Here is a 12,871-nt window from a genome sequence, read left to right on the forward strand (position 1 = left end):
ATGGAGAGGTCTGGAGGCTTTCTCTTGCTGCGGGAGAGGATGGAGAGGTCTGGAGGCTTTCTCTTCCCCTTGGTGCAGGCATCCCAGATCAGCATGGAGTCAAGGAGTGGGACTGCATGTCCACCTTTCCAGTGGACAGATTTCTCTTTGAAGGGTGGTTGGGAGAGCTGTGTACAGGATTCAGCTAAAGCCAGACTGAATCAGGCCTATTTGGGAAAGCCATGCTTCAGCCAAGGATGCAGGTGACAGCTCCAGATCACTCCGAGATTGGTTGAGCCACCTGGTGTGTTCTAGGGATGTCAGGAAGCAGGGCAGACTGATACAGGAGGGACATGTTTTGTTGCAGCTGGGGCAGAGGAAGGCGTCCGGTTGTGCTGCTGCGGATGCACCAGGGAGGACGTTGCTTCTCTCTGCGCTTCTCCCAGTGGTCATTTCTCCTCTGGTCACTGCACAACCTTTCTGCCTGTCTCCAGGCAACTGCAGTCGTCTACAAGGGATTCCCACACGGCGGAGTTGACGGAGACATCTTTGTAATGCAGTGCGCGGGTGGCGCTGTGGGTTAAACCACAGAGCCTAGGACTTGCTGATCAGAAGGTCGGCGGTTCGAATCCCCGCAATGGGGTGAGTTCCCGTAGCTCAGTCCCTGCTCCTGCCAACCTAGCAGTTCGAAAGTACGTCAAAGTGCAAGTAGATAAATAGGTACCGCTCTGGCGGGAAGGTAAATGGCATTTCCGTGCGCTGCTCTGGTTTGCCAGAAGCGGCTTAGTTCTGTTGGCCACATGACCCGGAAACTGTACACCAGCTCCCTCGGCCAATAAAGCGAGATGTGCGCCGCAACCCCAGAGTTGGTCACGACTGGACCTAATGGTCAGGGTCCCTTTACCTTTAATGTTATTATGTAGGCATCAAGCCATCAGTTTCAAGCAAGAGGTATTTTTTAAAAATGCAAATATTTACAGCCAGGTTCCCTTGGACTGTTTGTGTATGCAATGCTAGCTTCTTATTGTGCTGGGAATTGGGGAAGGGTGGTAGTTTAATGGTAGAACTCATGCTTTGCATGTATAAGGTCCCAGAGACAGTTACCAGAATCCTCAGGTAGGACTGCAAAGGTGGACTGTTGGTTTGACTCCACATAAGCCAGCTTCCTATGAATGCGCACATTCCCTTACTGTCAACAAGCATTGCTGCCACATCCAGATCACTCAGTCAGATAGAGCATGAGGCTCTTAATCTCAGGGCTCTGGGTTCGAGACTCGCGCCGGGCAAAAGATTCCTGCCTTGGCAAGCGGCTTGGAATAAATGACCCTTGTGGTCCTTTCCCAACTCTATAATTCTATGATTCATTTCCCAGCAGCAAAGCCCATATAGCTTGCAAATAGCTCATCTCGACTTTTAATTATGGATGGAGATATTTTTTGAACTAAAACCATCAGCTAGATGAACCTTACTACTTTAGGCCCACAAGAGGCCAATGGGCTCAGTAGAGAGACAGAAAATCCAGCCTACTGTAAGGGAGTATGTTTCACAAGATAAATATTGTGGTTTTTTTCAGGTAATGCAGCCTCAAAGCTGCGTGACAGAGCTCACGTCAAGTGCCATTTTGCTTCACTATGTGTTTACTGTCAAAATACAGAAAAGGAACCCTCTCGGAAAAATGAAAGCGATAAGGATAGTGCAATATGCACCAACAGGTTTGGGACAGATGTTCCCATTGGGATAGGAACCCAGGTATCTGAACCACAGCTGGAGTTAAAAGATGCCAGTGAGATTTCTCTGCTTGACCGGGAGAGCTGGCGATTGATGTGCCTGATAAACCACTCTCACATTAAAGATGAAGGACAAGGAAATATGCAGGAAGTTTTAATTGTACACCACACTTAACACTGTACAAAAACACACGCATTTTTACAGAGTCGTTGTGCTTTGGTTGTTTTATTATTTACATTTGTTTCCAGAATTTCATCCCCATTCTAGCTTCTAGCCTGATGGTTCTTCTGCACCAGAAATTCCCCCTCAAAAAGAAAACTTGCAGAACTCGGCTAATTTTTGGAAGTGCTTCAGATGCACTACTAGAAGCGCTCAAAGTTTCTTCCTGCTAGTTTGCGTTACACTAAGGTAAACTGCCCTCCTTCCTTGACATTAAGGAGGGGGGAAGACCTCAAAACCGCAAGTAAGGACTTCACCTGTTTCCTTCCTTCTCCTCGCTAACACCACCTCCTACCAAGTCTTGCTACATACACTGTGCCTCCTATTGCTTCCAAATGCACCTTTCTGATGCTCCCCTTCTAAAGACCTCATCCCTTTTGTGCTCTCTGTAGTATAATCTCCTCTTTACCTAAACCTTCTGCGACATTCCCTAAGCCTTCTGCGTCCACTGCGATCTGCTTTCAGTAGTTCGGAGTACACAAGGCACTCTACGGGCCTGTGGCCAACCCAAAATGCTACATCAAAACGGACCTCAAATCTTCCCTCCCCGTAAGATTGCCAAACTTGCAGACCACCTAGGTTCTCCTGTACCTTTAAAAGGAAACACAATTCTGCTTACACAGCACCTTCTCTCTGCTGAAGTAGAGCTGTTTTAAAGGCACAGGCACCCCAGGTCAGTTTGGGGGATGGGGGTAAAAACTCTGTTCTCCCATTTTCCCAATGGCTCAAGAACATATGGCTTTGTTTCACCTTGAAAAGTCCTGAACTGGTTTTTAAATATACATAACATACCAACACATGCTCTCTTCTCACACACACACACCCATCAAGTACTTAAAAAAAAAAAGGAAGAAAAACACCAATTCGGATGTTGAGAAATACAATGAAATCAAAGTACAAAAGTTCTCTACAAATGTATTCAGGTAAAAATAATAATAATAATAAAACAAGATTAAATACTTGGCAGGTCATGTCAATTCACACAAGGAATGTACAACGAACAAACAAAAATTAAGTACAGAATTCCAGTCAGTAAAATGGAAACCTGTTGAACGTGGGAGTCTGTTTCTCTGAGAAATGTGGGTTGCAGGTCTCAGACCACCTTGCTTCTACACTAAGGGCTGAAATAAACCAGATTTAACAACCTAGGGGGAACTGCATCAATCCGAATCGCTCCACAAGCCAAAGTAAACTCAAATTTTAAATAATGAGCATTTTTCCATGTGGAACTGCTGAGAGAGAAATAAAACACTCTTTTAAAGATGGGCCCGCTCTATTTTCTTTGGGAATCAAGCCTCAAAAAATTCACAGCTCCTTGGCAACAGCTGAAGCTTGCTCCAATACGTTCCTCACAGATGCAACGTTTTCAAAACCCACTTTGTAACCCCAAAAATCAGAGTCCTTGCTTTTCAGAACCAGACTCCAGTTCAACAGTGTTTGCTGAAAACCAGTAGCTGCCATCAAAGGAGAACAAAAACACAAACAAAAAGACCACAGACATTTATATTCAGAAGGAGAAACCATCCTCACATTACAGGAAAGAAAATGTACACTTTTTATTTATAAATAAACAGTGGGGAGAAGGGCTTCCGAACCCTTCAAACGAGTGTCTCTTTCCGCTTGCCACTGAGCTGGGCTCTCTCCCTCGTCCTCCGGAGCCCGGAGTGCATCCGGTACGGCTTGGGGTTCTTGGCCTCATCCGCCGCCATGTCCGTGACTGAGCTGCACTCCACGCCGTTCTCGTCCAGCTCCATGTGGAGGCTGCCGGAGAGGGTGGACGGCCTCCTCTTGATTTTGGCACTGGGCACAGAGGGGTTGTTCTCCTCTGCCTCTTCGCTGAGCTCCGGCAGCTCTTTGAGCTCGCAAGGCGCAGCGCTCAGCTGGTAGGGCCCAATGGCCGCCCGGATGCAGTTGAACCACTGTTGCTTGTGGAAGATGTCGTTGGCCTGCAGCGTGTGGGACTGGCCAGGAGCTGGGTCTCGGAAGCGGACCCGGAAGATGTTCTTAGCTGCAGAGGGGGGAAACAAGGGGAGGAGAGATGTCATCAGAATGGAGCTTCAAGATTGCTGACTGAGCAATAAGGACGTGGGTGGCACTGTGGTCTAAACCATGCAGCCTAGGGCTTGCCGATCAGAAGGTTGGCGGTTCGAATCCCCGCAATGGGGCGAGCTCCCGTTGCTCGGTCCCAGCTCCTGCCAACCTAGCAGTTCGAAAGCATGTCAAGTGCAAGTAGATAAATAGGTACCACTCCGGCGGGTAGGTAAATGGCGTTTCCATGCGCTGCTCAGGTTTACCAGAAGCAGCTTAGTCATGCTGGCCACATGACCTGGAAGCTGTCTGCGGACAAACGCCAGCTCCCTCGGCTAGTAAAGCGAGATGAGCGTGCAACCCCAGTTGTCCGCGACTGGACTTAACAGTCAGGGGTCCCTTTACCTTTTTAACTGAGCAATGGTCATAGAGGTTTGCTTGCCTGACTACTTTGACACATGTTCCTGGGTCAGCCAAAGTTCCCTCCCAGCTCCCTCCCCCAGAGGTTTTCATTTGCTGAAAGGGTTTCACAAATGTTTGACCTACATCCAAATCATGAGTCACATTCAGGACCAATGCTGATATTTTTTCAGGGCCTGGCAAGTCCCAATCTGGATTTGTGTTGAGGTTTATGCCAAAATTCAGGGGAAAGGGGACTAATCCTCACAAATTTCCATTAAAGCAAAGACAGCTGCATACAAGCCAGCCTTCAGACAGAATTGCTGAAGGATGTGAGCCTATTTGCTTCATACCTTTATCAGAATTGCCAAAGGCACCTCGAAAGGAACCTCCCATTTTCACATCGCCATCCTGCAAGTCCTCCAGCACCAGGTCCTGAGCGGGTATCGGCTGCCGGTACACTTGGTAAGAATGACGCTCGTTACGTGTCACAGGCCGAGTTAGAACCAAGATATCTTGAAAAAGGAAGACGTAGAGCTTCTGAAGGGGGGAGGAAAAACTTTGGTCAAGATCTTAAACTGGAACAAAATACATATATATACATGCTACATGCAGAATGACTGTATTTTTTGCTGTATAAGACTCACTTTTTCCCTCCTAAAAAGTAAGGGGGAATCTGTGTGCGTCTTATGGAGCGAATGCAGGCTGCACAGCTATCACAGAAGCCAGAACAGCAAGAGGGATTGCTGCTTTCACTGCGCAGCGATCCCTCTTGCTGTTCTGGCTGCTGGGATTCAGAATATTTTTTTTCTTGTTTTCCTCCTCCAAAAACTAGGTGTGTCTTGTGGTCTGGTGCGTCTTATAGAGCGAAAAATACGGTATTAGGCACTTCTCCAGTTGAAAGGCTCCAAGGGGCCCTTGCTTGAAAGACCTGCCCAAGGCACAGGAGACTGTGCTGGCAGTCAGAGAAAATGCTCAAGCAAACTGGGTCAGCGGAACAACTCCAAATAAGTACCAGGTCTCCATAGGCAGACAACCACAATAACGCTAGAGGGTTTGCATTGCCAGAGCAACTAATGATGCAGGGCCGCCAGCCAGGGAGACACAAGATAGTTTTGACTACAAAATAGGTTGAGCTGACCTATGACAAGACGTTTTGCTCATAGCTGGGAGGAAGGCCAAGCAACCCCTTTCAGGTTCCAGCTTCTATTTTTGAGAAGCAGCACCGGCCAAGCTTTGAGAGAGCCGCTTTAGACTCCAAGCTGTCGTCAGTCTTCTTCAAGCCCAAAAGATTACATACTTGGAAGAATCTAAGGGATGCATTACATCACTGGGAGCCCGCAGGAAATACCTCTTGACCCACCCACCCCCAGCAAAATGCGTGCTGTGCTTTCTGTAGTAACTTTATGCTAATTATTTCACAACCATCTGCAGATGCCAGCCCTGCTTTCGGTGTCTAAGTGTTGCCTGGTGCCTCTTAATGGGTTCTTTAATGGCCCGGCACCAAAGCCAAGGTCTGGAAAGAAAGTGGGGGAAAGGGGTGCCAATTCTGTCACAGCAAGATAGTCTTCTCTTTTAAAAAAGAGAGAACAAATTGAGAGGTAAAAGTGGCCGGTCCTGGGCACTTATTTCTAGAGGGTTAAAAGATGCACCGCCATCAAGAATTTGAGACAGGCCAAGTTCTGGACCATTCCACCCTTTGCTTTAAGGTGGTGCCATTTCACTCTGCAGTTCCTTGGCAGGTGTTGTGGCTGCAGGATGGGAGCATCTGCAGCATCACCTCTGTAAAATCAGGTACTTACATGGCCGTTCTTGTTCTTCAGCTCCCCGTGGCAAAGCAGCACTTTGCTCGCTTCGATTCGTGGGTCTCTCTGCTTCTCGTCGAGGTACTCCAGCTTGTCAATGTAATACTGACATTCAGACTCCCCTTTCTTCAAGTTGATGTCAGAGAGGACTCCCTGGATTATGGAGATCTAAAAGCAAAGGGTCCACCAATTAATGCTGCTTGATAACTGAAGTCGGGCAGTGAAATCACAGGCCTCAATACAGGCAATGGATTGAGAAGATACATGGGACAGGGCCTTACTCAACCGAGTAAAGGTAAAGGGACCCCTGACGATTGCCACAACACAAAACAGAAAGAGAATGTTCAATTGCTTGAGCCAAGCAGGACTGCCCAAGACGTTTTGGGGCTGGGGTGGAAACTCCAACTAGCATAGAATCTCTTCCACAAGCACACACACAACACACAAAGCAGTTTCCTACAAAACTGCACTGAGGTGAGCAGAAGCCCTTGGAAGAGCACTGCTTTGTGCTTGCAAAGTTCCCAACCCATTTCAATGGGACTTGCGCAGGAGAACTTCCTGGCAGCTGGAACCCCCACAAATCAGACCTCTCCCTTTGCTTTTGTGCCTGGTGTTGGGCCTGCCGCATTTAACAACGTATTTAAAAGAACGTCAACTAGTACTAATTGAGAGGGGCCATTTCCACCTAATCTGATCCATCATTCAACAAACTGCATTTACTTTTTATTGCAAGAAAGAGACAGTTTGTAAGGTGGGACTTGGTTTTAAAAAGGTACTTTACTATGGAAAGAAGATTCCGATTAAACATCAGGAAGAACTTTCTGACAGTAAGTGCTGTTTGACAGTGGAACAGACTCACTCGGAAGGTGGTGGACTCTCCTTCACCGGAGGGTTTTAAGGAAAGGTTGGATGGCCATATGTCATGGATGCTTTAGCTGAGATTCCTGCATTGCAGGGGGCTGGACTAGATGACCCTTGGGGTTCCCTTTCAACTCTACAATCATTAATATATTAGAAGCTCTGTGCAGAGAATCCCCAGGCACTTACTGCTTCTTCCAGAATCTGAACATCGGGGTGATCATTGGGTGTATGCCTCAGGATTTCCTTCAGGAGGAGAGGGTACTTGACCAAGCGACTCCGAGGGATGTCCAGAAAGCTCCAGAGGTCCAGCTTGCGGCTGAAAGGAGATTCAAGGCAACGCTGGAGGAAGTCCTGGACCCGGCGGTCTTGCTTCTTCTGGTCCAGGAGGGCTTTAGCTGCCAGCTGGTTGCTGCAATAGGCCTTGTACGCATTCAGTCCTGGTAGCTAGAATAGAAGATGCAACAACATTTGTAAACTGCTGCTTCAGAACTGCTGCCCCCTCCCCACTTGAATGAGTCAGGCAATCTGCTAGGTGCTCTACAGTGTTAGATATGAATGTGAGGAATTCCAATTATGCAGCTCCCACTGTGAAGAATATAGCAGGGGGAGAAGAAAGCAAGGGGCACATTCCACAGCCAATTCCTCTGGAGTTCATGGCTGCCTTTTGGTTAAGTGAAGCCCATCTACCCTCACGTGAAGATCTTCAAAAGTGCAAAACTTATGAACTCCATCATATACCGTACTTTTTCAGCCTGGAATGCTAATATACCTGTTCACAGTTGCAGTGTACAAAGTTTCTTTTAGCACAGTTTATTTCAAGTGCCCAGGTTACTTCATACAGGTTATCTCAGTAACCCTTACACAACAGCCCTGTAAGTTAGGCTACTATCATTCTCATGTTGTAAATGAGTAACTGAGGCTGGGAGGAGGCGAATAACGTGAGAAGCAGGGCTCAGATGTTTGTTGTCTTGCTCATCTCAAATTAACTGGCAAGCAACCAGACAGAAATGCAAGTCAATTCGGCTTGAAAAGTTCATTATGCAAATGAAATCCAGAGCAACACACATCAGCTTAATTATAGGATCTCATGACTTTCCAAAGCCAATGTTCCCATGAATTTTGGATGGTTGATCTCCCGTAAGGAACAGAGGGAGAGAGATCTGAGGGTTACTCACCCATTTCACAAGAATGGGTCCAATTTGCTCCACTGTCCCATCTGGCCTTGTCGCTTCCCCCAACCTTGCCAGAAAGTCTGCAAGATAAACACAAAAGGGGATTAGTACCAGGACACTCTTCTCAACATACACATTTTTTAAAAATTCACATTTAAAACAGTAATCAACGCAAGTGCAGAGTGCTGGGGATGACGTTCAAAGCCTTCCACCTCTGCACCACAGAGAATGCTTCTTCTCATGTGGCTTTAGATCTGCAGAAAAACCCTGCTCCACATCGCAGAAGAGGTCTGCCGGAGGAGCTGGCCAGCCCTTCTCTCTGCAGTGGCACTTGCTGGTGGGTGTATGAAACAGCCCTCGCCACGGACAATTTACAGTCAGGTAAAAACCTGATTGGACGCGGGTGGCGCTGTGGGTTAAACCACAGAGCCTAGGACTTGCTGATCTAGAAGGTCGGCGGTTCGAATCCCCACGACTGGGTGAGATCCCGTTGCTTAGTCCCAGCTCCTGCCAACCTAGCAGTTCGAAAGCACGTCAAAGTGCAAGTAGATAAATAGGTACCGCTCCGGCAGGAAGGTAAACGCCATTTCCGTGCGCTGCTCTGGTTCGCCAGAAGTGGCTTAGTCATGCTGGCCACATGACCTGGAAGCTGTACGCCGGCTCCCTCGGCCAGTAAAGCGAGATGAGCGCCGCAACCCCAGAGTTGGCCACGACTGAACCTAATGGTCAGGGGTCCCTTTACCTTTTAAAAACCTGAAGCTTTCAGAAAGCTTTTGCCATAGGCAGCCCTGTGCTGCCTGCACATGGAATTTTATGTGAGTATTTTGTGGCAGATGCATTATGGTTTTAACATTTTATAGGCCGGTTTTTCGAGCTACTTTGATGTGACGGGCAGGGAATGTGGCATGTTTATGTGAATTCATGAGTGCTGGAGGTTTGGGGGTTTTTTGGAGATGGGGTGGAGAAGCTCACCTTCATGCAAAGGGATATAGGAATCCAAGTCGCCAAAGATGTGAGTGAGCTCTTCTTCAGACATGATGGACAGCTTCAGCATGGGGTCATGGTAAGCCTGTCAACAAGAAAGGATGGGAAATTACAAAAAAAATAAATAACAGCTTGACAGGGCATTGCAGTGCAGCTGCACAGTTTGGAGTGGGGAAAAGGGTAGTGACAGAGCCGTATCTCAATGGTAGAGCACATGCGTCACATGCATATGCTTCCAGGTTCAGTCCCCAGCACTGGTCTCCAAGGAGACCTGGGAAAGACTCAAACACCAGAGCGCCACTGCCAGTAAGTGGACACAAGGCTGAGGGCCTGACTTGTTATATGGGCAGCCTCCTATGGGAATTTCCATCCAAAAGGATTGCGACCTCCAGGCAGCTGAAGCAAGAGCTCCCAGAGCACTTTGTGGCTGCGGGATTCACCGCCCACAAAAAGGGCAGGTGCACTTGCTGACTGTTGGGCTGGGAAGGGCAGGTGAGCCTATAGCTGAGCTCTCTCCTCTTACACCTTCTCCCCTCCCAAATGCTATAGCTGCAATTCCTGCATTGCAGGGGGTTAGACCAGATGACCATTTCTAAACCACTTTGTGTTTTTAAGAAAAAATCTCAAAGCAGCTTGCTGCACATGAATGGTATATCCTGCCACAAAGGTGCTGCTTTGAGATTTTTTCTTAAAAACATAAAGTGGCATAGAAATGAAAATATTATTTATTATTATTATTATTATTGTTGTTGTTATTATTATTATTATTATTATTATTATTATTATTATTATTATTAAAATTACCATGTGACTTATTTCACTGAAAAACAGAAATTGGCACAGGAGCAACCAGCACAACTACTTCCACAAGGAATACATTTCTCCAGTGACCTTTAATGGAACGAGCAAAGTCCAGGAAGTCTGAGGCCTAATCCAGGATATCCAGTGCATTTAACTGTTGCTAAGTGGGGGGTGGGGAGCTAACAAATATATTGATTTGCAGTGTCATCAATATAAAGAAAGCAGAGAAAGATACTAACCTTTCTGGCAAGCTTCAGGTCCTCAATCAAATCCTGCTCACCCCGAGACATTTCGTAGATCGCCTGTGAACAAAAAGTGGAGGAAATATCAGAACTGTCTCCATTTTATTGCCCTAGAAATAACAGCTGCTGAAGTCAAGAATCTACCACTTCCGGGTTTCGGCGGTTTTGCTGACCACAGACTATTCCACTACCCACTTATGTTGAAGCAGAAGCAAAGCAACAGCCATTCAAGCCCCACCTGTATAGCCCAAACTGTTTTGATCAAGAAGCCAACCGCTCTGCAGCCCAAAAGGGGGGAAGCTCAACCGTTGAGCTGCATCCACCCACCTGGGCTTAAGGGCCAAAACGGAAGGGAAAGGCTTGAATCATTGCTGAGAAAAGTAAACTCCTTGTCATGAAAGGAGGCTTTGAAGCTGCGAGATCATGCCAAATCAAACATTGGGACGCGTTAGACTTCAGTGTGAAGGGCTGAACTCACCCAGAGGGCTGAACTTTGGCCCTCTTTTTTTCATTTGCTGCTTCAGTCATTTGTATTAATGCATAACTTTGGTCTGGATCATCATGAGTCATAAAGCTGGCGTTTCAGAATTAATCATTTTTTAATGCCCAATATGAAGTATATTGTCTCCCATGTTGGGGCCTTGGCCAGGGGGGATGTATTATCAGTCAAGATTCGGAGGGGAAATTTAATCTGTTTTTTAAGGAATGTGGCGGGACAGAAGCACCTTCATTTTGGAGAAGAGAGCAGTTCTTCAAAACTCTTCCGCCACTATCTTCTACACACTGAAGAACTGAGGCTTCCTCCCTTTCCCATCCTCACCCCCGCACAAGCTGCATCACAGAAATGCAAAACCAGAGAGCACACTATTTATGCAATCTTCTTCTCATGTATCTACTTGCCCAGTTCCTTTGCCCTTAGTCCAGGCAGCAAAGTAATGCATTCTGCAGTTCTGGGGATATGGTGGTGGCAGGAGGTTAGCTGTCATACATGGGGGGCTGGAAACATGATTGCTGCCTCCTGAATACTGGGTGCTTCTCTTTACACTGCCAACAGGTCATCTTAACACGCCTCCGGAGACCATGAGGACTTAGAAACATATTGCTCTTTTCCCTCTCAGCCAAGATGCTCAGAAATCCCAATTCAGTGCTGAATTCTAACAGCCCCATCCGTCTGGGGCTGGCTGTTGGGGTTGCCCCACTGGAGGCATACCTCTTGGCGCTTGATTTCTTTGGTGCTCAGCGTCTCTTTCATGTTGACATCCAACGTCTCGGACCAAAGCACACTGTTTCTTCTTTTCGGTGGCGTGGGGGCAGCTGACCGGCTGCACAGTTTCTGCGCGCTGCCTGGAGATTTGCTCTCGCCGCGAAGAGAGAACGACTGCAGGACAACAGGGTGGGGGAAGGAGATGGTTTGCATTCGGTCGTGAACCTTAGGAACTTAGGCGTATTTTAACAGACGCTGTACAGAAAAACAGCCGCGAGGCATTTCATGCCAACCAGGGATGTTGCACAGCCCAGCAAACTGTGTGCATAAGCACAAACACCACAACAAAGTCCTGGTCAATGCAACAGCCTCTTGAAGAATGCCTGTGGAAATATCCTTAAGATCAGGCCCACATAATCTGTCACAAACCCACTCATGCAAGCCAAAGGCAGCTGCATGCTAAGGAAGTGACAAATAGGTGAGTTGTCAAGTACCTAGCAGAACGCCATGCCCTGGAGGTGGAATCCAAATTGCACAGGCCTGCCTCAAGAAACTTCACCCTTAATGGCTTCAGCAACCAGGGTGTGTGTGTAGCTAATCCAGGCACCACGGAGCCTTGAGAGATCTAATTTGCCAATGCCCTCTTTTGCTTAACCCTCCCCCTTCCCATACTACAGATTTTGGATAGCTGGAGAGGGTTGGGGTTAAGCAGGCTGAGAATCTGGTTTCAAGTACATAAATAGTGTAATTCTACCTCTCCCAGCTCTGGTAACATTAACAAGCCATGGGAGCTGTGTTCTTTGTGGCTTGAAACAGCACTAGCATCCAGAGCAAGGAGTATTTACACAGTTGGGGTGGATGGTATATCTTACGTGACAGGCTTTGCTGAGGTCACGTTTCTATTATGAACAGCCGGGTAAACTCAGACTGTAGCACATGCTGCAGTATGTCACATGCAGCCATCAAGTGTTAGCACAGGAGGCAATCTAATGCCCCCCCCCCCTGCACACTGGCCTCAGTTTATAGGCTGCTCCTGATAAAACTGCACCAAGGTCTTGACTGGGCCATCTCTACACAATTACCTTATCTGCAAAAGTAACCAGGGGGGAAAGAATTCTGCATCCAAAAGCATGCAAATTTCATTTGTTCCAATGACTTGCTTATAGGTTTGTGCAGAGATGTGGACTACAAGGCAGTTAGGACACAAAATGCCAGTTGGTATGTGGAAAAACTGAATTAAAAGATTTGTGGGGAGGAAAAATTCTAAATCCAAGTTCTGCAACTGTAAGAACTGAGCAAGTTTCTATGTCCCCCTCACCCTGTGGCTTCACTAGAGGTGCTTGGAGAAGAGAAGGAAGACAAAGAAGCTATTGATACCCTCAAACATCCACTTCAATTTCTCCCCTCTGGACCCATGAGGACTATAAACTTGCTCATTTTAAAAAGTAA

General features: G+C 47.2%; 1 protein-coding gene across 5 annotated transcripts in view; it reads right to left on the bottom strand.

Annotated features, from left to right (window-relative positions):
- Nucleotides 1-1,847: 1,847 nt before the first annotated feature.
- NET1 (neuroepithelial cell transforming 1) overlaps nucleotides 1,848-12,871 on the bottom strand; it is a 66,935-nt gene continuing 55,911 nt past the window's right edge. For all 5 annotated transcript variants that reach the window (XM_053405075.1, XM_053405074.1, XM_053405078.1 and 2 more), the window contains 8 exons: nucleotides 11,429-11,596; nucleotides 10,216-10,278; nucleotides 9,164-9,260; nucleotides 8,195-8,271; nucleotides 7,206-7,463; nucleotides 6,156-6,326; nucleotides 4,707-4,893; nucleotides 1,848-3,934 (listed from right to left, as the gene is read on the bottom strand). In XM_053405075.1, coding sequence (XP_053261050.1) covers nucleotides 3,525-3,934; nucleotides 4,707-4,893; nucleotides 6,156-6,326; nucleotides 7,206-7,463; nucleotides 8,195-8,271; nucleotides 9,164-9,260; nucleotides 10,216-10,278; nucleotides 11,429-11,596 — 1,431 coding nt within the window. In that variant the 3' untranslated portion in view covers nucleotides 1,848-3,524. The remainder of the gene's footprint in view (nucleotides 3,935-4,706; nucleotides 4,894-6,155; nucleotides 6,327-7,205; nucleotides 7,464-8,194; nucleotides 8,272-9,163; nucleotides 9,261-10,215; nucleotides 10,279-11,428; nucleotides 11,597-12,871) is intronic.

Source organism: Podarcis raffonei, chromosome 10 (assembly GCF_027172205.1).
Source record: "Podarcis raffonei isolate rPodRaf1 chromosome 10, rPodRaf1.pri, whole genome shotgun sequence".
NCBI classification, from domain to species: Eukaryota; Metazoa; Chordata; class Lepidosauria; order Squamata; family Lacertidae; genus Podarcis; species Podarcis raffonei.